Source organism: Centropristis striata, chromosome 14 (assembly GCF_030273125.1).
Source record: "Centropristis striata isolate RG_2023a ecotype Rhode Island chromosome 14, C.striata_1.0, whole genome shotgun sequence".
NCBI lineage: Eukaryota > Metazoa > Chordata > Actinopteri > Perciformes > Serranidae > Centropristis > Centropristis striata.
The window spans coordinates 26,727,503-26,749,381 of record NC_081530.1 but is presented as its reverse complement, the minus strand read 5'-3'; the positions used below and the strand labels follow the sequence as shown (position 1 = coordinate 26,749,381).

The 21,879-nt window shown below is 38.1% G+C and overlaps 1 protein-coding gene across 1 annotated transcript in view; it reads right to left on the bottom strand.

The window, feature by feature from the left end:
* Positions 1-869: 869 nt before the first annotated feature.
* necab1 (N-terminal EF-hand calcium binding protein 1) overlaps positions 870-21,879 on the bottom strand; it is a 43,213-nt gene continuing 22,203 nt past the window's right edge. The window contains exons 6-13 of the mRNA XM_059350824.1: positions 20,521-20,657; positions 14,757-14,878; positions 12,232-12,308; positions 10,114-10,161; positions 6,257-6,369; positions 4,154-4,231; positions 2,012-2,103; positions 870-914 (exon numbers count right to left, since the gene is read on the bottom strand). Of these exons, the coding sequence (XP_059206807.1) occupies positions 886-914; positions 2,012-2,103; positions 4,154-4,231; positions 6,257-6,369; positions 10,114-10,161; positions 12,232-12,308; positions 14,757-14,878; positions 20,521-20,657 (696 nt within the window). The 3' untranslated portion in view covers positions 870-885. The remainder of the gene's footprint in view (positions 915-2,011; positions 2,104-4,153; positions 4,232-6,256; positions 6,370-10,113; positions 10,162-12,231; positions 12,309-14,756; positions 14,879-20,520; positions 20,658-21,879) is intronic.

Here is a 21,879-nt window from a genome sequence, read left to right as displayed (position 1 = left end):
CATTATATTTGAGAGAAGACAATTTTTTTTACGACCCATATCTCCAATACTCTGCAACCCACACAAAACAATCTAGACTGATGACAGCACAACAGATAAGTGAGAAAATATGCAGTTTTGATTTTGGGGTGAACTGTCCCTTTACATTTAATTGTCATCTTGACTCTGCAAACACACTAGTCTGATTATGAATTAAATATCCCTCCTTATTATTTTAAGGCCACAAATTCCACATTTAGATCACCATTAGACAAATCAATAACCAGGTGGAAGTAAAAAACATGGAGGTGATTTCCACATAAAGGGTGAGAAAGAGATACACAACAATATATCATCTTTATTTATGACCAACAGATTTTATCTTATTTGACACATTGAGTACAGAAAACAACAGAATAATGGTTTAATGAGCTCCCCAGAGCTGCTACAAATGATACAATTATATCTGTCCTTCTCTCTCAATCTCTCTCTCTCACACACAGACACACACAGACACACACACACACACACACACACACACACACACACACACACCCACACACAGCTCGCTTCAGCTCTCATGATCTACCCTGGGCTTTAGATGGAGTCACGCCAAACACAGTGATGAAGTCAGATCATCAGATGGGTCTCCGTCTGATGAGGTCATTGCTTTTAGGACGTCAGAGCGTCGTCTAGGAGTGTAAACAAGTACACACACATGTGGACTATTTTAGACTACCACCTATAACTATGAAGGAACATGGAGGTCATAAATACTAATCACCATGACTGCACGAGTGTGTGTGCGTTGGTCTGTGTGTGTGTGTGTGTGTGTGTGTGTGTGTGTGTGTGTGTGTGTGCTGCTGTGGACTTCCCGATGCGTTGACAGGTTGATCTCGTCCATGTTCAGTTGTTGTTGAGGACCCACCATGACGCTGTGGAGGAGACACAGAAGAAGAAATAAAGAGTCATTTATGGCCAGAAATGACCCCAATCAATGACACACTGAGCTTGCTCCGCTCTGCACGCTGTGTTTATTTTGTGTATTTGTGTGTCCATGTGACAAATTTATTCAGTATTGCCCTCTGCGCTGCTTGTGGCTGCTTATGTGAAGCGGGTGATGGTGCTTGTGAGACAAAATTAAATCAATTTATTGTTTCAATGTGTTTGTTGTTTTTTTCTCCAGCACTCATGTCCAAGTCAGTTATTTTTCCCACATTGAAACAAATTTTTTAATCTAAAAAGTTCAAAAAAATTTAATGTGGAAAAAATAACACAGTGCAAAAGTCTTAGGCAGGTGTGAAAAAATGCCTAGAAGAATTGATGCTGGTTTGAAGGCAAAAGGGGGTCACATCAACTATTGATTTTATTTAGATTTTCTTCAATCACTCATTTCACTTTGTGGAATCACTTTGCATTTTATGAATTGATAAAAAAATTAATTAACTATCAATATTTTCTGTTTTTGAAAGCATTCTTATTTTATAGCTTTTTTCACACCGACCTAAGACTTTTTAAGAAATTACAAATGAGCAGTATCAACATCTTTCTATGTGAACATTTTCTTTTAAGTCCAATGGTAGTCTATGGGTTAGGGTTATTTGATATTTGAGATATATTGTTGGGAGAAAGGGTTTGAAGGGGTATTTTGTGCACTATTCTGCATACTTTGCATGCAAGAGAATTAATTACATTGTCTCTTTGTGTTATTTTTCCCACATTGAAACATTTTTTTAAAACTAAAAAGTTAAAAAAAGAAGCATTGACGAGGTGCGGCCAAAGCTGTCCAGCACGAAATTTTGGTATCTTTTTAAATTTTTGCCTCCTGACTAAACTTTAAAATCAAGTTTGAGGGTTGTTTATCCGCTCACCGTGTGTTTGTGATTGATGATAGACGAACGAAAGGGCAGCTGAGGCTGAAGAGTTTACCCTTTAAAAGTGTAAGAAGAAATCTTGGTCTTTTTAGATGTGATAGGATTGAGTGCGATGTGGCTGGAGGATCAAAGAGGCAATAAATAAAAAATGTTCTTACCAGGAACCAGCATGGTGGTTAAGCTCTCAGGAGTTTCCAGGAAGTCCACGTTCCCCCTCTGGAAGGTCTTACTGTAGTTGGTCTGCAGGTGACTGGGCAGCAGAAACAAGAGGATTCAATTGATCATAATGGAGAATAATGTCTTCAGTTGTTCATAAACCTGCTTATTCATAAGACTAACTGCTATTTAATCAAGTCAGCAGTTTATTTTTGGTGTCATCAGGTTAACATTCCTTAGTTACTTTCCAGTATTTTGTAATTCAAGTGGTCTGAGAGGAAACTCAAAAGCATGTAAAAAATTAATTAGCAGAAACAAATCATTCACATAAACTCATAAAAGAAATCTAAAAATATTATATTGGCAAAGCAATTTCATCCAATCTGACCAACGTTTGTAGCAGTTTATATTTCTGATTAAAACACTAGAGTTTTTTCCATCGGTGCAAAGTGATATGCTGCCTGGTCTGCAAATATTTACAGGGTCATTACCTTTATTTACCTAACTGTTAGCCTGTTTGTTTAATCTAAGGAAGTGAAAAAATCAACTTCTAATGCCCGCTTGTTGAAAGATTTCGTGTTCTTTTTTCAAACAGGAGAAAGTCTAATTTAACATAAGAGGGAAATATATACAACTCCGGCAGCACATCCACAGTGCTCCTTAATTACGCATACATTTAAAGTGGCAATATACTTAAATCAACATTATACAGTCAGTGTTAATTGCAACACTGACTGCAAATTGGCTTTCAAATAATGACACCACCAGTGTTTAGATTGGTCCCTTTAATCCGTGATTTCAATGTGCAATTCTGTCTCCCACTGGGTCCGATCTTCTGGCGAAATGAAGGCTCCATTTATGGCACAAAGCAGTAAAAGGACACTGTTTGAGTTGCACCTTTACTTATTGCCTCCCAAATTGACCATTCGTGCTTTACTGTTCTTACCTTTCACAACAAAAGACTTAGACATATACACTGAATAACTGCTTACACAAGAGCATTCATTATGAGGCAACTCAAAAGAACAGGTTACAGCAGCGATCCACAGGTAGTGGAAATAGCTTCTACTAAGCTGGAGCAGTAACATGCCTACTTTCTGTGTATATACACTGTCACCGAAGTTTGAATAAAATATTTGTGATTTATTCTGGGCAGATAAAGTGTATATCTTCTCAAATCTTTATTAATCAATTTCTTTCAAACATATCACAATGAAAATTAAACCACAACTATATATATATATATATATATATATATATATATATATGTGTGTGTGTATATATGACAGTACTGTGCAAAAGTCTACAGGCAGGTGTGAAAAAATGCCTGGAAAAAGTGATGCTGGTTTGAAGGCAAAGGGTGGTCACACCAAATACTGATTTAATTAAGATTTCTCTTCTGTTCACTCACTTTGCATTTTGTGAATTGATAAAAATAAATTGAAATAATTGAAAGCATTCTTATTTAATATATATATATATATATATTCTTATTTTACAGCATTTTTTCACACCTGCCTAAAACTTTTGCACAGTACTGTGTCACTATATTTTGTTTCTACTTTAAAAAATTACAAATGAGCTGTATCAACATCTTTCTATGTGGATATTTCCTTTTATTTTGCAAGTCCAATGGTAGTCTATGGGTTAGAGTTATTTGACATTTCAGATATATTGTCGGTAAAAAGGGTTTGGTGGGGTATTCTGTGCACTATTCTGCATCATTTGCATGTAAGAGAATTATATTAAAAGAAGTTGTTTCTCCATTAGAGCATTTTACATTATTTTGTCCCACCGCCCACTCACCCCCGCCTCTGAACATGACAATTTATTCGGAAAGTCACAGCAGCAAAGTAAATGCATTTAGGGCAGACGAGAATAACTAGACCTCCGATCCAAAATTTAAAGTCACATGTTGAATCATGAACACAAGTCTTTATTAATTAAACATCACTCCCTCTGTGACACAGACTGCGTTCTCCTCATTACTTTCATTAAAGCTTCACATTGTACGTCGTAAACGCAGTGTGAACCAGACCTTCTCCTCAGTGAGTTCAAGCTGAGCACAGAACATAATTCGGGCTCTTTTTTGAACAGACCACGCTGCATTAGTCATGATGCATATGGCGCAGGCGAACACTTACTTCTTCCACACGTTGTTGTGCTCCCAGAATTCATAGAGAATGAAGCGTGATTCATTTGCCAGCCGCTGAACTGCGATGCTGCCAAATGCAAAAACAGGAGAGAGCACAAGTCATGCAATCACTAATTAGTGTGCTGCATCATGTCCCCCAGCACACACACACTGACACTGAGCAGGCAATGTGAATCTATCAAATCATATTTTCTGTGGCTTCGTCCTCAAATAATGATTATATAGTGTTTTGTCTTTTTGTCTTGAGCAAACATTTCGAGTATTTAGAGAAATGTTTGTGACAAAGCACATATTTGTCATGCTGTTGTTTAGACTGCTGGATTAGATCTGAAACAAAGCGTTGAAATAAAGAAACAGGACATGGATATATTCTTTCAAACTGACAGAACATGCTGCGGTCTGATGCTGAGTTTGTCTTCAGTTTTTTTTTTTTTTTTTACCAAAGATTCTTACAGCCTTTTCACTGATGTTTCTATTTTAAAGTTTCATGATTAATTCAATGTTGCTCATAATCTCATGAAGAATTCTCAGTGAGATTATGAAAGAAATGATCCATTTAGAGGGGCTGCACTCTGGATCCTTGATGTTATTCATTTGAAAAAAGATGTTTTAAACTCCGAGCTGCAGAGGAGATGATGCAACTCCATGCAGATTTGAGTCACAGGCAAAAATGCCATTATTCTACGCATTATGCTGCAGACATAGGCACAAAGGTACAATGAGTGTTATTGTAAGAGAAAAGATATACTATGCTGGATTTCCTTTTAAAAAAAAGTATAGACTCGTGCATAATCCCTCTCAATCATCAGTTATGAGCACTGGTGGAAGAAGTATTCAGATCCCTTATTTCAGTAAAAATACTAATACCACACTGTGAAATCACTCCATAAAAACATACACAAAACATTAAAATGTACCTAAAGTACCAAAAGAACTTGTGATGCAGAATGGACCCACTCAGATTGTTATTTATATTCTAAATATATTCTAAGATTATTTGTATTGATTCATTTTTGTAAGCAGTGAAAGTAGGGCTCATTTCAACTATATACTGTTGTGAAGTTTAGTTTAAAAGCATGTCTAATCACTTTAAATGTATCATGTTTTTAATGTTAAATCTTGACCTGTAAAGTAACTAAAGCTGGCAGCTAAATGTAGTTGAGTAAAAATTACAACATTTGCCTTAAAATGTAATGAAGTAAAAGTATAAAGTTACATAAAATGGAAATACTCAAGTAAAGCTCACGTACCTCAAAATTATATTTAACCCTTTATCAGGCAAATAACTATATTTGGTAACTTCAGGTAATATTTCAGAGAAAAAAGTTGCTAATTCACTAGATTAAAGTGGCAAATGTACGAGAAAAAAAGTAGCAGATTTAAGAGATTTAAAGTGGCAAATCTGCGCGAATAAAGTCGCAGATTTACGAGAAAAAAGTGGGAAAAAAGCAACTTTTTTCTCCCAGATTCATCACTTTAAATCTCATAAATCTACGCATTTTTTTCTCATAGATTTGCCACTTTAATCTCGTAAACTTTTTTCAAAATATTATTTTCGTATGTTTTTTTTTACACATTCTGGCTGTATGTAATATCCTCCAATATTCTCTAGGGTTGAAATTTGGAATTTGCAGGTATTTCAATGAGTGCCCTATTAAGGGTTAAGTACAATACTTGAGTGAATGTACTTAAAGTTGCATTCCACCACTGGCTATGACCCACTTGAGGTGTATGGCGGCCCTGTGTGTGTATTTTCTCTTTAAAAGTGAATGTCGTTCGCGCTCATTAACTGTAGAATGATGTATTCAGTTCACCGTTCACCAAAAATATGAGCACCTTCAATAAACGCTCATATATGCATAACACTAATTAATAGGCTGGGATAAGCTGCAGCAAGAATGTGCATAATAGAGTTCTTGACAGCTGACTTGGAGATTAAATTGTCTAGTTTTTGCAGGTTTTTTTTTTTTTACAGATCATTCCCATGCACGTCTATAAAAAACCTTTTGCAAAAATGCTAAAAGCTACAAAGAACATAAATATCATGCAGAAAACCTCTATTACGAAGTGAATAAAGAGAAAACAAACTGACTGTAGACATCCTGTCTGAGCGCAGGCACACTCCATGTACTGTCTGAGAGCCAAACGAAACTCCTCCAGCTCCTCCTCCAGCACCGAGAGCTGCCTCTGGACGATCAGGATGTGCTGCGAAGACAAAAACACATGCACAAATGTGTGCGGCACGCAAAGTCAGAAGGTCAGGATTTGCTTCTGGTGGAGAGAGAGAGAGCTGGAGGACGCTCAGAAATCTTTTGGCCAGGTTTCACAGCGAGTTAACAGAAAATCGACGAATGATGCAGAAGTGGAAGGTGAACACTGGGACTTTTACCCTCTTTTCTTACACTTTGAAAAATAAAAAAAGCATCTGAATCTTGATGTACAGAGGTGTGAATAGCAGAAAAGCCCACTAATCATTTCCTGTGGCTGAAGAGGAGCTGTTGACAGGCAGAGAGGCTGATGGGAACAGGAAGTGAATGGCCTGTTGGCCTAAGGTACGTTGTGTGTGTGTGTGTGTGTGTGTGTGTGTGTTAATGATGTGTCTGTGTGTGACCGATAAAACACCTCAGGACTCTTTCTCAGTGGCTAATTTGGGAGAAAACCACACACATTCTCTCTCACACTCACTAGGGGACACATGCACTGTGACGTGTAAACACACACACACAAACACAGTCACACCATCGCACATCAGTCTTGTGTTGTTGCTTTCCTCTCAGCAGCACATTTATTCCTGGTGACACACACCAATTACATATTGATTATTTCACACACAGCGGAGGCATCTGCATGATGAAACATGACAGTTACATTTAATATTCATGCGCATCGTTTGGTTTGTGCTGCGGTGCTATGATACTGCTGGTGCACATGATATTGATCAGTCCACATTGTTTGACAAACATGTAAAGCAGTTGACCAGATCTTGCTTTTTCCATCTAAGAAACATGAGTAAACTGAGACCTGTAGTTTCAAAAGCTGAACTTGAGATGCTCATACATGCATTTATCTCATCTCGTATTGATTTCTGTAACTCACTTTTCTCCTCAGTAAGTATGTCCTCTCTTGATCGCCTTCAGTTAATGCAGAATGCTGCCGCAAGATTACTCACCAGCTCAAGCAAACACTCTCACATCACCCATGTCCTGCAGTCTCTTCACTGGCTCCCTGTTGCATACAGGATTCAGTTTAAAATTCTTACTCTCACATATAGAGCATTGCATGGTCAGGCTCAGACCGTCAGCTCGGTCTCTTGGGTCAAACTACATCTTCTGTCTGTTTCACGTACCCGTCTGAAAACACATGGTGATTGATCGTTTGAATATGTGGCACCCAAACTCTGGAACTCTCTGCCTCCACCCCTACGGTCCGCTATTTCTGTGGACTCTTTCAAAAATCACCTTAAGACCAGTTATCTTTTTAGACAGGCATTTGGACGACCAGCTTGCATTGTAGATATTGTTTTATAATTTTATGTTTTCATTTTGTTTTAATAGTGTTTTAATTGTCTTATCTTCCCCTTTTTTCTTCTGTAAAGTTCTGTTTGTGATTATATTTGTGAAAAGTGCTCTATAAATAAACTTTACTTACTTACTTACTTACTTTACATATTGTGAAACTAAAAATCAACTTTAAAAAAGCCCTTCGATTACATATCGTTTATACCCTCTAATACGACCCAAAGGTACTACTACTGGTGTCATTTGGTTTTATTTTCATGCCTTCATGCTTTCACTAACTCTCTTGTCAGTTCAGATCCTGACCTCCACTCAGCGACTGCAATATACTCAACTGGTTTTCCCCACCCATCTCCTCACGTCTTTCAGTGTGTGTGTGTGTATATATATATATATATATATATATATATATATATATATATATATATATATATATATATATTATATAGGACTCCAGTTTCATTTGCTCTCTGCCAGATTGTCTTGTGTATACTAGCAATTCCTTTTTCCTCTTTGAACAGTTTTGACCTTTGATTACCAGCCTGCCCCTTTTCAGGTTTGTTTGCCTGGAAGAACTGTCTTTGATTGGACTGATTGGACTCGTCTGATTTCTTCCAGTAAACTATACTTTTCTTGCACTTATACTGCCTCAGTGTCATGCTGTTGGGTTCACATTTGTCTGTATTTGGTAAACCTTACAGCAGGAGATCAACACATCCTTCCAGTCGCAGTTTCAAACATGGGGTTATAGTTGTGAAATTGTTGCAGTTTGATTAGGTTTAGGCAACTAGGGTTAAGCTGAAAAAGGGATTATGGTTTTCAGTTTGTTTTATGTAACTTAAGTTTTAAGTTTGGTGGTCCTTCCATCCACCCCAACCAATCTCGGTGCGGACTTTGTTGCTCTTTATACTCCGTTCTCTGACCTCCTACTTTGTTCCTGTCATAATTATTACGGCTACTAGAGGTTGCCGAAATATGGGTCATAATCAGCTGCTTGTGTGCGGGACCCTTGGGTTGTCTTTAAAAAAATTAATTTAGAATTTCATGATTTTCTTTTTTAAGATATAAAACTGAATCTCTTTGGTTTTTGGGCTGGTGGTTGAAAAAAATGAAACATCTGAAGTTATTTCCACTAATATTTTTTGATATATAAATATTAATATTTTGATGAATAAACATTCATCATTCAAATCATTGGTTGCAGCTCTAGAAATATTGTGCATCACGTATGAAAGTTAAAAAATTTGCAATGGCTGAAAACTGGTATTTTAACACATTACATATAGTGTGTCAGGGTCAACACTTCTGAACATTATTCATTTCAGAATACAATCTATTTAAAAAACAATTTGTTTTTAGATTGAATCTGAGAGCAGATGTTCTGTGAGACAGGAGATTTACTTCTTTGAGTGTTGTCTTCAGATAAAAATCTCTCTTCAGCACATTTTCTTTGCTGACATTGTGTTTGTATTTGTGAGACATAAATCTGTTTTGGTCAAACAAGCTAAACCTGCAGACTGTGTTTGTGCTTAAATGCAAATGAAGTTTTTTTGGGGCTTTTATTTTAACACGGTGCTTTGTTTAAATAGCCTGGAGCAGCATGAGGCACAGGAGTTGAAAATCACGTGTCTACATCGTGTGTTTCACATGTGCTTTCCCCACGTTTCCTTTTTATTCCAAAAACAGGAACATAAACCTCCTTTCATCTCTTCCAAAATATATGTGTGCCCATCTTTAACAAGATTAGTGGTCAAGGGTCTTAAAATATATTTTTTCTTAGCATTTCTTAACATTTTCCAAAGTAAAACTGGCAATATTGTTCGTATTTAATTTCTCTTTTACTAAGAATGTTCTCCCTCCTCTGCATGTATGATCGGCCCTCGTACTGAAGAGAAATCCTCCTGCGAGTGTTTGTGTTGGTCTGATGTGTCGTCAGCTACAGAGACTCATTCAGCCGTGAAATGAGTGATATGAGGCTTCAGCAGAAATAACAGTCTCTCTTTGCTTTGGCATGTGGACGCTGTGGTTAAACAGCGAATGGCAACATGCACATAAACACCTGCTCCCTCTGTAAGCACAGTTAAAAGCACACACTATACCCAAGCCTGGAGGACGTTGATTTAGCCAATAGGGTTTACACACATGGGCAGCGAAGGCAAATATATGTCCTGTGATTATAGTCTGTGTGGCGTAAATAACATACTCACTTGAAAAAACACTCTTATACACACATCCCCATACCTTCAAGTCTCAGACAGACGGCTTTAAGGAAAAAGGGAATACTTCAGACCTGCTGTTGCTATGACAACCTCTGAGTGGCTATTATCAGTGGGGCCTCCCTTTCAATAAAACTCCGCCATGTGAGAGACGGAGTGACACAGAGTGGACCGCGCAGGAAAACAGCGGAGAAGAAGATTAAAGTCAGATAACTAACCGATTTGCTCTCCAAGACCTCCTCTTCGACCGGCTCCAGACGAATCTCCTGCAGAACAAACACACAGTGAAGTGACGCCTGATAGTGAAACGTTTTACTAATTCAACAGCACAATTTGAACATTTCAATTGCTACTGGTTAAGACCTGTTCAACTAAGAAGTGGATTTTACTGCTTGTTTTATATTAAGGTCGCAACCTCCTGGACTGAAAAGTGAAGCCAAATACAGAAGTGCCTTAATTATTTCTAATAGCCAGCAGGGGGCAACTCTACAGGTCGCAAAAAGAAGTCACCTTGTATGGAAGTGGAAGAGGAAGTGACTCTCTTTCTCACTTGATTTATTGTCTCAGTAAACATGTCCTTATGTGTTTGTGTAACTTTCAAGTCTTCTTCAATACAGCATGATGTTCATTAAGTTCATTCTTGTCCCATTCAGAGTAAAATAGACGATAGTGACACGATGCACATTTAAACAGCTGTGAAATTGTTCAGTGTTGTCCGTGTTTTAGTCTTAGAACTATGGCCCTTTCATAGCGTGTTTTCAGTTCATGAAAATGAAATGTAACTGTAGCCTTTGGTTGAACTAGAAGACACTCTTAGGAGTCGCTGTTAATTATTTCCCTTAAATGCATTTCATTTTTTGCCAGCTGAATTTGGCACCCTAACTATTATCAAAGTAAACTACAGATGATGTATAAATAATGTTAGAGCCTTTTTTGTGTTGATTACAAATTATATTCTTAGAATTTGGTTGTTTATTGGGGTAGTAAATTGTTTTTCTTTCTGACTCCTAAAATAATATGAAAGGAATATATATATATATATATATATATTTTTTTTTTTAAGATTATTTTTTGGGAATTTTTTCATGCTTTTTTTGGAGCATGAAAGTGACAGATAGAAAGGGGGAGACAGAGGGGAGGACATGCGGCAAAGGGAGCTCAGGCTGGATTCGAACCCGGCTCCGCCGCAGCAAGGACTCAGCCTTAATGGTACGCGCTCTACCAGTGTGAGCCACCAGGACGGCCCAATGAAAGGAATATTTTGAGTAATTATTTTTGTATTAGCCATGGTTGGTTAGATGATGATGGGATGATGATTACCAGCTGTGATAGTGGGAAAGGCTACAATGAGTGCTCTGTTCAACGTGACACAGTTCAAATTAAAGACAAAGAACAGGCCATAACACAGAATAACGGATGCACTTTCATAACGAAGCTAGCTAGCTAGTGCTTTCATTAGCTGGTAGCTTAAAAACTGTTTTATCTATGTTTTATATGAATCATTTTCAAAATAACAAAGAAGAACAACTAGAATACATAAATAATAATAAAAAAATGTCTTTGTGTAGTAGAAATATGCTGTCACATTGCGTTTTCAGTTCAATTGTAAATCAATTGTAGCATTTTGGTCGAATGTACGCTCGTTTGGTTGTACTAAAAGAAACTGTCAGGAGTCGACAGTTAATTTTTTTCAGTAAATTTCATTTTGTTTTAATCCTGTTTCTTTGCTCGCCAAAATTGGCATCCCAACTAATATCACAGTTAACATGAAGTATGGATGCACTTTAGTAACGAAGCTAGCTTGCTAGTGCTATCATTAGCTTGTGGTTTAGCGCTCCTCCTGTGGAAACTGTGTAGCTTCAATATCTGAATCCAAACTGACTCAGGTTACATCCAACCACAGATAAAATTACACTGTGAAGTGTTAAAAGTTTTTTATAATTAAATAATATACATTACTATACCTGCCGAATTACAATGACATTGTCATTAGAAATTTATCTTTTAAAATTGAATTATTATCATTAATCAATTCGTCCCTTGTTGGCTCTTACAAATTTTAAAAATTAAACATTGAAATCTCAGATATTATGTCCCGTTCAACACTTGCAGATAGCAGCTGTGAGAGTTTTAGCGTATTCTGTACATATGTGCGTGTGTGTTTATAGGTGGGAGGGTGTCATTTGATTGAATTAATTTGTTGGTGTTGTTGTGAATGCATTAGCCATAATTTGTGGTAAATCTTAGAGAGTAATGTAAAGCCCAGATGGTCAGACATAACAAAAGCAGATAAGAAGAAGAAGGCAGCAGGAAGGACAGGAGAGAAAAAAATTCACCTTTTTTTCTAGACGGTCGATAAGCCTCTGCAGTCTGTTGACCTGGACCATCCACTGGCCGTCTTCATCATAAACACCTGGAGACACAGACAGGACGGCTCTCAGACAAACAACAAAGGTGACGGGATGAAAGCTGCTGCATACATCGACTGTATTTTAAACACATTTTTCTCCATCGATTGTTTGATCTAAATACCTCTAGAATAGCGGCGGCGTCCCAGAAGGCTTTTCATGGTTTCCTTTCATGTAATGCATTACACAAACATGGCAATCAATAGGAAGGCTTTGAGGCCTGTAATCAAAGTTTATAAAGGCTCCGTCTCTGTGTCACACATATCCTAGCAACCACAGCTAGTTTCATAGGAGTCTGGTGGAAAGCTGAGTGTGTGCAAACAATCGTTAAATACGCACAACAACCAGCCTCAGAAAATAGAAAATACGGATGTGGTGAAAAATCAAGAAGAGAATCTGATGATGATAAAGTTAATTTGTCTTCTCTTTGAGATTTTTAAATGCAGTGCTAATTTTTTTATAACAAAAGTGTATATTATGTTGTCCACAGTGGTGGAATGTAAAATTTGGAGGTACTTTTCTTGAGTATTTCCACATAGGTAACTTTATACTTCTAGTTCACTACATTTTAGAAGCAAATGTTGTACCTTTTCATCTGGCAGCTTTAGTCACTTTTCTGGAAATTTTCAATATGGCTGCCAGTGTCTGTCTAATGACACTTTTGATGCATGTAGTTCACCATTAATATAGTCTGTCCAATATATTACCTTTTAGTCCATTGGCCTGACCAGATTACGGTACCCCTTAAGGTGGTAAAACAGTAATAATTTATGAAAATGTCCATGTCTGTAGCCAATTTTTTGGTGTGATAGACATTTCTGAGTGTCGGCTGTGTCACAGGAACCAGCTCAAGAAGTAAACCAACCCCTAAAGTTAATTGCATTTTAGAAGCTGGTGCATATCCTGGTTTAGACTCATAGTCAGGACATTTTTCAATGCTTCAATGAGAGAGAGAGATTGCAAATGATGCTTCGCAAGTCAAACAAGCATCAACAAACAAACTGCACCCAAACCAGGGATTGATTGGCTGATTCTGACTGTATTCACTCACTGGCCATGATGTGCACCTGTGCAACTGCTCGTTAATGCAAATATCTAATCAGCTGGCAGCAACTCAGTGCTCAGGTGATTTAAGTGACTTTGAAGAAACTTTTAGACTTTTACTTTTAGAAACTGCTGATCTAATGGCATTTTCATCACAACCATCACTAGGGTTTACCGAGAATGGTCCGAAAAAGAGAAAATATCCAGTGAGCCAAAATGCCATGTTGATGCCAGAGGTCAGAGGAGAATAGCCAGACTGGTTCAAGATAATAGAAAGGCAACAGTAACTCAATTAACCATTCGTTACAACTAAGGTATACAGAAGACCGTCTCTGAATGCACAACTCATCCAACCTTGAAGCAGGCGGGCTACAGCAGCAGACGACACCGCCACTTTATTAAACCTGCTAGCTAACAAGGTGGCGTGTGAATTTGGCTGCTGGTGTTTAAATCACAAAGGAAGTCTGTGTTCAGTGATCCTACTCACATTTACACTGCAAAAAAAGCCAACTTGTATTTTTTGGCCTAAAACAGTGATTTAAGTTGGTAAAACTTGGAAATATAAATTATTAACATTTAGGGCAATAATGTAAGTTAGCACAACAAAGGAAGCCAGTTGTATGCTCAAAAACAAGTTTGTGAGTTGTTGTTACTTATATCTTTAAGTTTCAAAACAAGGGACAATAGTTCTGCTAACTCTTATTTCTTTGTTGTGAAATGCGGGAAAGCGGTGAAATTCGGTCATTAGCGGCTAACTGATGCTAGTGGCGCTGCTTGTTACAGCTACAAGAGTAGCCATTAGCGTATCAATGCTAACTCAAAATTGTGGTCGCAACATTAGCTGACATTTCATAGCGGCGTTACAATCGTGCCAATTCAACACATTGCAGAAGTAAGGATTAAAAGTTATTACAATGTAAAATTATAAGTTCAAAAATCAGAATTCAGAGTTGAGCCAACTCAAAAACAAAACTTGAAATATTTAGTTTAATTGTCCAACTTATAATTTTATCGAAGTTTGTTGCCTTGAAATTTTGAGTTCACCCAACTTTTATTTTTTTGCAGCGTACAGCACATTTTAATTGAAGACATCTCCCAACCTCAAACCTCCACCTGAGCGCCAGCAAAGTGGCAGAGAGCTCAGTGGCTTTAGATCGACACACATGAGAACACAAATGTCCACTTCAGTCTCTCTCGCTCCAGTTTCTCTCTCACACCCACACAACCCCCCCCCCTTCCTCCTGTGCTCGGCTCTCCAGCCTGTGGAGACACACACTGACTCTGGTCGAGCAGCCTTTGTCACTGCTAAAGCCAACATAAATCCAGAGAGGAGCGCTACAGTATAAAACACCTGAGGCACTGAGTATTCATACAGACTCAGCATTAGACAGCAGGACATAGAGATGCACCTGAGTTGACGAGACTGAGGAGAGGGTTGTTGGGAGAGAGGCTGCTGTTCCTCTGGAGCCTCCGATTGGAGCGACGACCCGACCACTGGATGGACAGAACCTCTGGCTTCAGCGGGCCCTGTCTGGAGTCAAAACAAGGAGATCATGATCGGATATTAACATATTTTAGCATATTTTCCTTTAACTTTGTTGCAATGGGATCAAAATCCTCAGTAACACTGACATTAAATGACCTTTCGTTCTGTGGCTTTTAATAACAGATGGTTCCCACAAAATTCTTGGCTTGGATTTGGTCTCTGCTGACACTTAAAAATAAACACAAAATGAGACTTTATAATTTAATTAACAACATAAAATAGAACCTGAGCAGAAAGTGCAGTTTGATTTGTTTTTATGAGGTAATTTGTGCCAACTGACAAAAAAAAGAGGAATAACTTTTCTTTCTTTTTCGTTTTTATAATTTGAGATGGCAGCAGGTGAGCGAAGCACACCGTCTCATGTATAGATGTCTCAGCTCGGACCTGGAAGTTGTCCGTGCGTATGTTGTAGTTGTATGTTGTGTTGGTCTGACAGTGATGCTAATGCCAGTGACAAGGTACATGCAGCCGCAGGGTGACATCACCTAAGATTTATCTTTGTGCTGTCAAGTTGTTCAGTCCCGTATTTTGAGAAGACCTCAGGGTGTCTGTGGGGACGTGTGTGCGTGTGTGAAGGTAAATGCAAATGCACTTGTGTATTTTTGTGTGTGTGTGTGTGTGTGTGTGTGAATTTATGAGAGAGGGAAAAAGAAGTTTTGTGCAAATGAGAGAGCAAAAATGGTGCTTCATTACCATATTTTTGTATAGCGAAGGCCAAAGTCTTTTCGACTTCCCCTGATTTTTTAAAATACAAATTGAGGTTTATTATTTACAACTTCTAATGGTTGGCTCACACCAAATGCAAATTGAAAAACAAAGTCGATGCAAAGACATGAATTTGCACATGGCGAGGTTAAATGACACAAATTTTTGGAATGTGTGCAAAACATCGGACTGATCAGAACTCGATTCAGAAAAACAAGCATTTTAATGAGTTTGATTGTCATCTTGCGGACAGACATGACTAAGCGTTAATTCAGATTTTTTATACATAGGCATCATGTTGTAATTATTTCGACATCCGTTTTCTGGTGAAAGTAACTTCACAGTAAATCTGTTTATATTGCCTTCAATCCTCTAATCTCACTCCCTAAATGTCAAACGATCCCCCATATCCACTATTCAGCACTTCGCTTTTAGCTTTAAAGTTAGCTACATCTCATATAGACTGACGTTACTATAATCGAAAGATCTGTGGCGATTGTGTTTTGTAAAAGACTAAAATCACAATCAGCTTATTCAGAGCAATCTCTATTTCCTAAGAGGGCTGTGGTTACTTCATATGACACCAGTATAAGAGATTTTAAATACTACTTTCCACTTCCAGGAGAAATACAGTGTAATTAATTCACTAGTCAAATGTGTGCGTGTGCTTGATTGATGTATGGAGGAGGGGGAGGAGCCGGTGGCAGGTCCCTTTTGGTCCAGTGAGTCATGCTGTATTCTCGGCTATGTAGCAATTTTAATTGCTGAAACCCGTCTGAGTAACAAAGCGAAGATCAGCACCGTCAAGTTCCTCTCATAAAAATTAATGTTGGCTGAGAAGAAATGTGTGAAGTCTGAGAAGATCCAGGACCTTTTAGTCCATGTTTCACCTCTTCTGTTTCCAACTCAGACTGAGTTTTAAAGCCACAAAATGCTGATGAAATTAAGTTAAAATGATGATGCAGACAATGATGCATCAAAGAACAAGAAAGGTTATCTTTTGGGCAAATAGCATCATATTACCAAGAGGAAAGTATTATTACTTTGGAAATGAGCAGCACAACTGGTGAGTACAAAGAGTCAGATCATAAATTTGAGCTCCCGTTTAGCCTTTTCACACATAAAACAACTGACAGAAATCAATTTAGAGCCATCAGAGAAACAGAGTGAGATCCTCTAGATGTTTGGAGGAACAGAGTGATTGCATTCAGATGCACAGGGGGATTATTCAAGTGTGGCGACTCAGAGAACGATGCTGGAGGAGAAGAAGCTGCTCTGGGAGCGAGGGACCGCCACTCTTTGAAAGAAAGACATGAGAGAGAAGGAAACATTTAGAGGAGTGGAGAGGAAAGAAAAGAAGAGTTGGTGGAAGTCTCTGAGGTGTCACTTATCCAAGCCCATCATTTCTCTGCCTCAGAGGATAAGCGTAAACACGGTCATAGTGAGAAAAGGGACATAACAATCCTTTTAAACTGAACTCAAGCGAAAACATTTAAAACTAAAACAACTATTATTGCTGAGGAAGTTGTGAAATGTTGCAACTGAGCTGCAATGATAAACGCTGAACTTTGCACAACATAATGTCGACAAAAATAATAGTAAGTTAAAGGGTCAGTATGCTTTAAAAGTGCTTTGTCAGATGGTCAAACTGTTGAAGCCAGATGTTAGACTACCAGAGGTTTAAAACAATTATATTTTAAGGATAATTATCGGATGCAAGTTATAATCCACAAGAACAAATAGACATTAATGTGAACTATTACAAAATGCATGTTAAAACTGCTTTTTTGACACATCTATAAATCTACCCACAGGTTGTTGTTTTTTTATTAGAGCCAGCTGATGATGTACGGAAGAAGGTATGTGTCAAATTTCTGGAAAGAGGTGAAGTAAGAAATTATGTGTAAATGCAGACGTATGATTCATAGCAGCTATCCTGATCATGTCAGGGAATTAATTAAAATGTGACAGCATATATTAAAACACATGTATTCATCCGCAAAATGGAGGAGAACTCAAACACTGAGCCAACTGAGCAACTTGAGTAGCTTTTACCCAAGAAAAATACCATGTCCGTCGTTCGGACACATTTTGGCTTTAGGGAAGACGACACTGAACAAAAAGAAGTCAAATGTAAACGCTATGGGAAATGTGTTTGCAAGAAATGCAAGTTATTAATTTTCTACTGTTTAAGAGAAGTTGATTTGTATTTTAAAATTAAAATGTGAGAGTTTTATTTCAAGCAATGCTCTGATTTCTGTTTTAAATATTTAATTGATAACCAGGGGGGTTCAGTTGGTAGATTGGTTACACACTGATCGGATGGTTGGTGGTTCGATCCCTCACCATGGCAGCCTACATGTCGAAGTATCCTTAAGCAAGATACTGAACCCCAAGTTGCTCCTGATGCTGCGTTCATCGGTGTGTGAATGAATTCCCAACGGTGGCAGGTGGCACCAGTGTGCCCTGGTAGCCTCGGCCACCAGTATAAATGTGTGTGTGAATGGGTGAATGAGCGTAGTCTGTAGTGCAAAGTGCTTTGGATAAAAGCGCTATGTAAGTGCACTCCATTTACCATTTAATCTATCTATCAACTTTCATTTAGTTAATCACACATTCATCATCAATTATTTATTACTTATTTATGTATACATTTATTTATACATTTTAACTGGGGCTGCTTACTGTTCTCTTTACTAAGAAACAGCGCCCCCAAAATCCCGCTTGTGGCTGTAAATATATTACATCTCTATATTTGTATTTAGGACTGAGCTTACTAACATTATTGTGATGTTACTTTTGACTGTTGAAGTGGTTTTACTGGCCGGTCTGGAACCGCTCATCTATTGGTTGTTGATTGTGTTACATCACTGAGACTTGCGATAATATCAAGCACGTTTGATATTATCGCAAACCAAAGACTAGGAAACGACTGATATGAAACAGCGCCGATTACTACCTTACACTTAACAATCAGGATGACGGGAGCGCGCTGTGACTCAGTAAGACTCCTAGATTTACTAAAGACTTTCAGTTTTTAGTCTGGGACTGTGAAAATCGTTTGGTTTAAGCCCAGCATAAGGCTGAGTCCATGCCGTGGCAGAAAAGGGTTCAAATCCGGCCCAAAGTCTTACCCTCTGTCTCCCCCTTCCACTGTCTCTGTCACTATCCAATTTAGCATGAAAAATGGCAAAAATAATCTTTAAAAAAATTACAAAGATATGCACTCTTTCATAAGAAAAAAAAGTCCCAGCTTTTATAGTTGAGCATATTTACAATAGAGACCATGTCTCAAATGAATAGTGATATTGGTTTGAGGTCATATCGCCAAGCTGTAGTACATTATTGCACTTCTGGCATCATTGATAGAAGATCAAAGGATAATCTTCGTACATCTTGCAGAGCTGTCATTTTACCCTGTCATTTGTTAAACCTAACCCCCATCATTACCTTTGCTATGTAGAGAGCATTTCACAATGTAATTAGAGTAGATTAACCACTTGAAATTCTGAATAATGTTTCAAAAATAACCGGTCCATGATTTTAGGAAGTGACGGGAAAAAGCAGCTTCACATTTCTCGCTAGCGATCATCGAGTTTGTGGACTAGCTTTTACTTCTATAAGTGCGTGGAAAATAATGTTTCTGGCTGACTTTTAATGTTTCTAGCTGACAAGAACCTCATAACGAAATATCAAATATGCACTTGATGGCCACATACATGAAACGGAAGAAGTTGTCAGCTGTAGTGTGAATGCATGAGACCGGTGACAGGACGCAAAAATTCCATGCGTCATCACCATGAACCTAGGGATGGGAGCCCACGTATACGTTAATCCACACACACACACACACACACACATACGCACGCACGCCCGCACGCACACGCACACACACACACACACACACACACACACACACACACACACCATATATTAATCCTGGTGGACTGGTGAGTCATCATCACTAATGAGCTCAGCACACCAGGGGCATGCCTGAATTGAATGTGGACCCAGACTGATTGAGTACCGTATGTACCCACAACAACAACAATAATAACAATAACACACACACACACACACACACACACACAGCGAGGCCTCAGGATTCATCATCAACTGTCCACTCAGCCAGCGGGTGAGTGTGTTTATTATCAGTCAGTATGCTGTCATATTAGCATGTTTGTGATAGAGTTTATTGACTGTCTTTATTCAAGAGCAGGATTGCTTGATTTTGCATTCAGATTGTTTTACTGCTCTCTCTCAAACCTCTTCTCTTACACTCTAAATGTCTCTGCTCACACTCCTAATTCCAGTTTTACGTGGCGTAAAGAGGCAGGTTATGGCAAAATGTGGCTATATGTTGAAGACATTGAACATCATGGTGATTGTAGTGGTTGTATGCAGAGGTCATGCGGCTGCTACATTCACTTTTGACTTCTGATTTGATTGTAAATGCACTTTAAAAATCATAAAAACTGGTGTTCATTTGTGAAAATTACCTTACTGAAGGTCAATGTGTCAATATCATAACGTTTTAGTTTACCGCAGAGCTAATTTACAGCAACAACCTGAAATACAATGGATGAAAAGCACTTTTTTGTCCAGGAAACCGATAAAAATACAGCATCTTTGCAACACAGAATGTTAAAATAATCTTCTCTTGTATTTGGTTGTGGGTTTTTTGGCCTCAATGTTTTATTTCTTAACTGCTGGATTACAGGGAAGAGCAAGTAGTCTTTACATATACAGGGTATTTGCGTTGTTGCACAGAATCTTCGATGAAAGCATCATCAAATTGTAAACTAGTGTGTGTGTGCTTTGGATAAAACTGTCACTCTAGATGTGAAAGCGGTAATAATAGGTTCCATTGTATGATACAATTTTAAGGACTAATTGTACATGTGTGTGAGATTTGTTCTTACTTCTCCTGTCGAGTCTGCTCGGCTGTGGTTTCCATGGCACACTCCAGAGAGCTTTGGAGTGAATGAAGCTGATTGGTTGTCTCCTTCAGCAAGAAGCGGGTCACAAACTGCTCCAGGTGGGTGGACTCCTGATAATCCTGTCAACCGAGGGGAAAAGAAGGAGGCGGAGGAGTCAGAGTGGGAAGAATGATAAAGACAAAGGATGATAAAGCAGTGTCGAGGGCCAGCCGCCAGTCAACAGTCACTCAACGTCCAGACTTCTTCTTCTAATTAAAAGATGCCAACAAGATCACCCACTTAAAAAAAGATTATAGAAGACGGCAAGAAGAGTGTGAACAATCTTTACACTCTTATCAGCTGAAACCTGCCAGTTAAATAATGTTTGATTCATCGTAAATGGATGATGAGACGACAACAGGACAATGCAATTCTGAAGTGTCCTTGTTCTATTCTGTGTTTTTTTTCTATTGTTGTTTTTATTTATGCTACCTCAGTATTTTATTCTATTGTATTTTACTGTATTTTATTGTACTTGAATACCGGACTGCTGTGACAACCAAATTTCCCTTCAGGGATGAATAAAGTAATCTATCTAACTATGCAGGTTAAGTGGGGAAGAAAACAAAAACTCATAAAAGTAATAAATGCAGAGTGGGAAGTTTTAAATGAACTTTAAATAATATTAACAGGTAAAAAGAGGAGGGTAGTGTGAGTTTCTGTTGTATCAACTCATTTGACTTAAAAGAATGATGCAACTTTTAGTCATATTCAGCATTAAAATCACATCAGATTTGGTTTGGTAACAGTCTAATATATTTATAAAAGACAAAAATTTGACTTTGTCGTGCATTAACCTGGATTTTTTTCCAGGGTTGTTCCGGGTGTCCACTGTCAAGATGGTTGTCAAGAGTACTCAGGCGATTTATGGTGGATGGTTGTGGCATGGATAAAGGAAGACCCCCTGAGATTTTGGAGCAGATTTGAATCACAAGGCAGATACATTTATAATTTTTCAGTTTTGTGGGGGCGTCCGGTGGCTTGAGCTGCTACCACTCAACGGACCCAGGCTCAAAATCTGGCCTGAGGTCCCTTTGCTGCATGTTTTCCTCTTTGTCTTCCCCTTCCATTCTCTCTGTCACAGTCTAATAAACTAAATAAATAAATAAAAATTCCACTTGTGCAACATTCAATGTTTCACGATCATATTTAGAGGCTCACTTGATCTGTTTCCTTTGCTATTTGTTGTAACACAAATACCAGAAAAAGCTATCAGCGTGTTGTTTAAATGCTCTGAGCAATAAAACATGAATTCCCAACTCTGGAAATGGGAGCATCTGAGGAACATGTGAACGTATCATT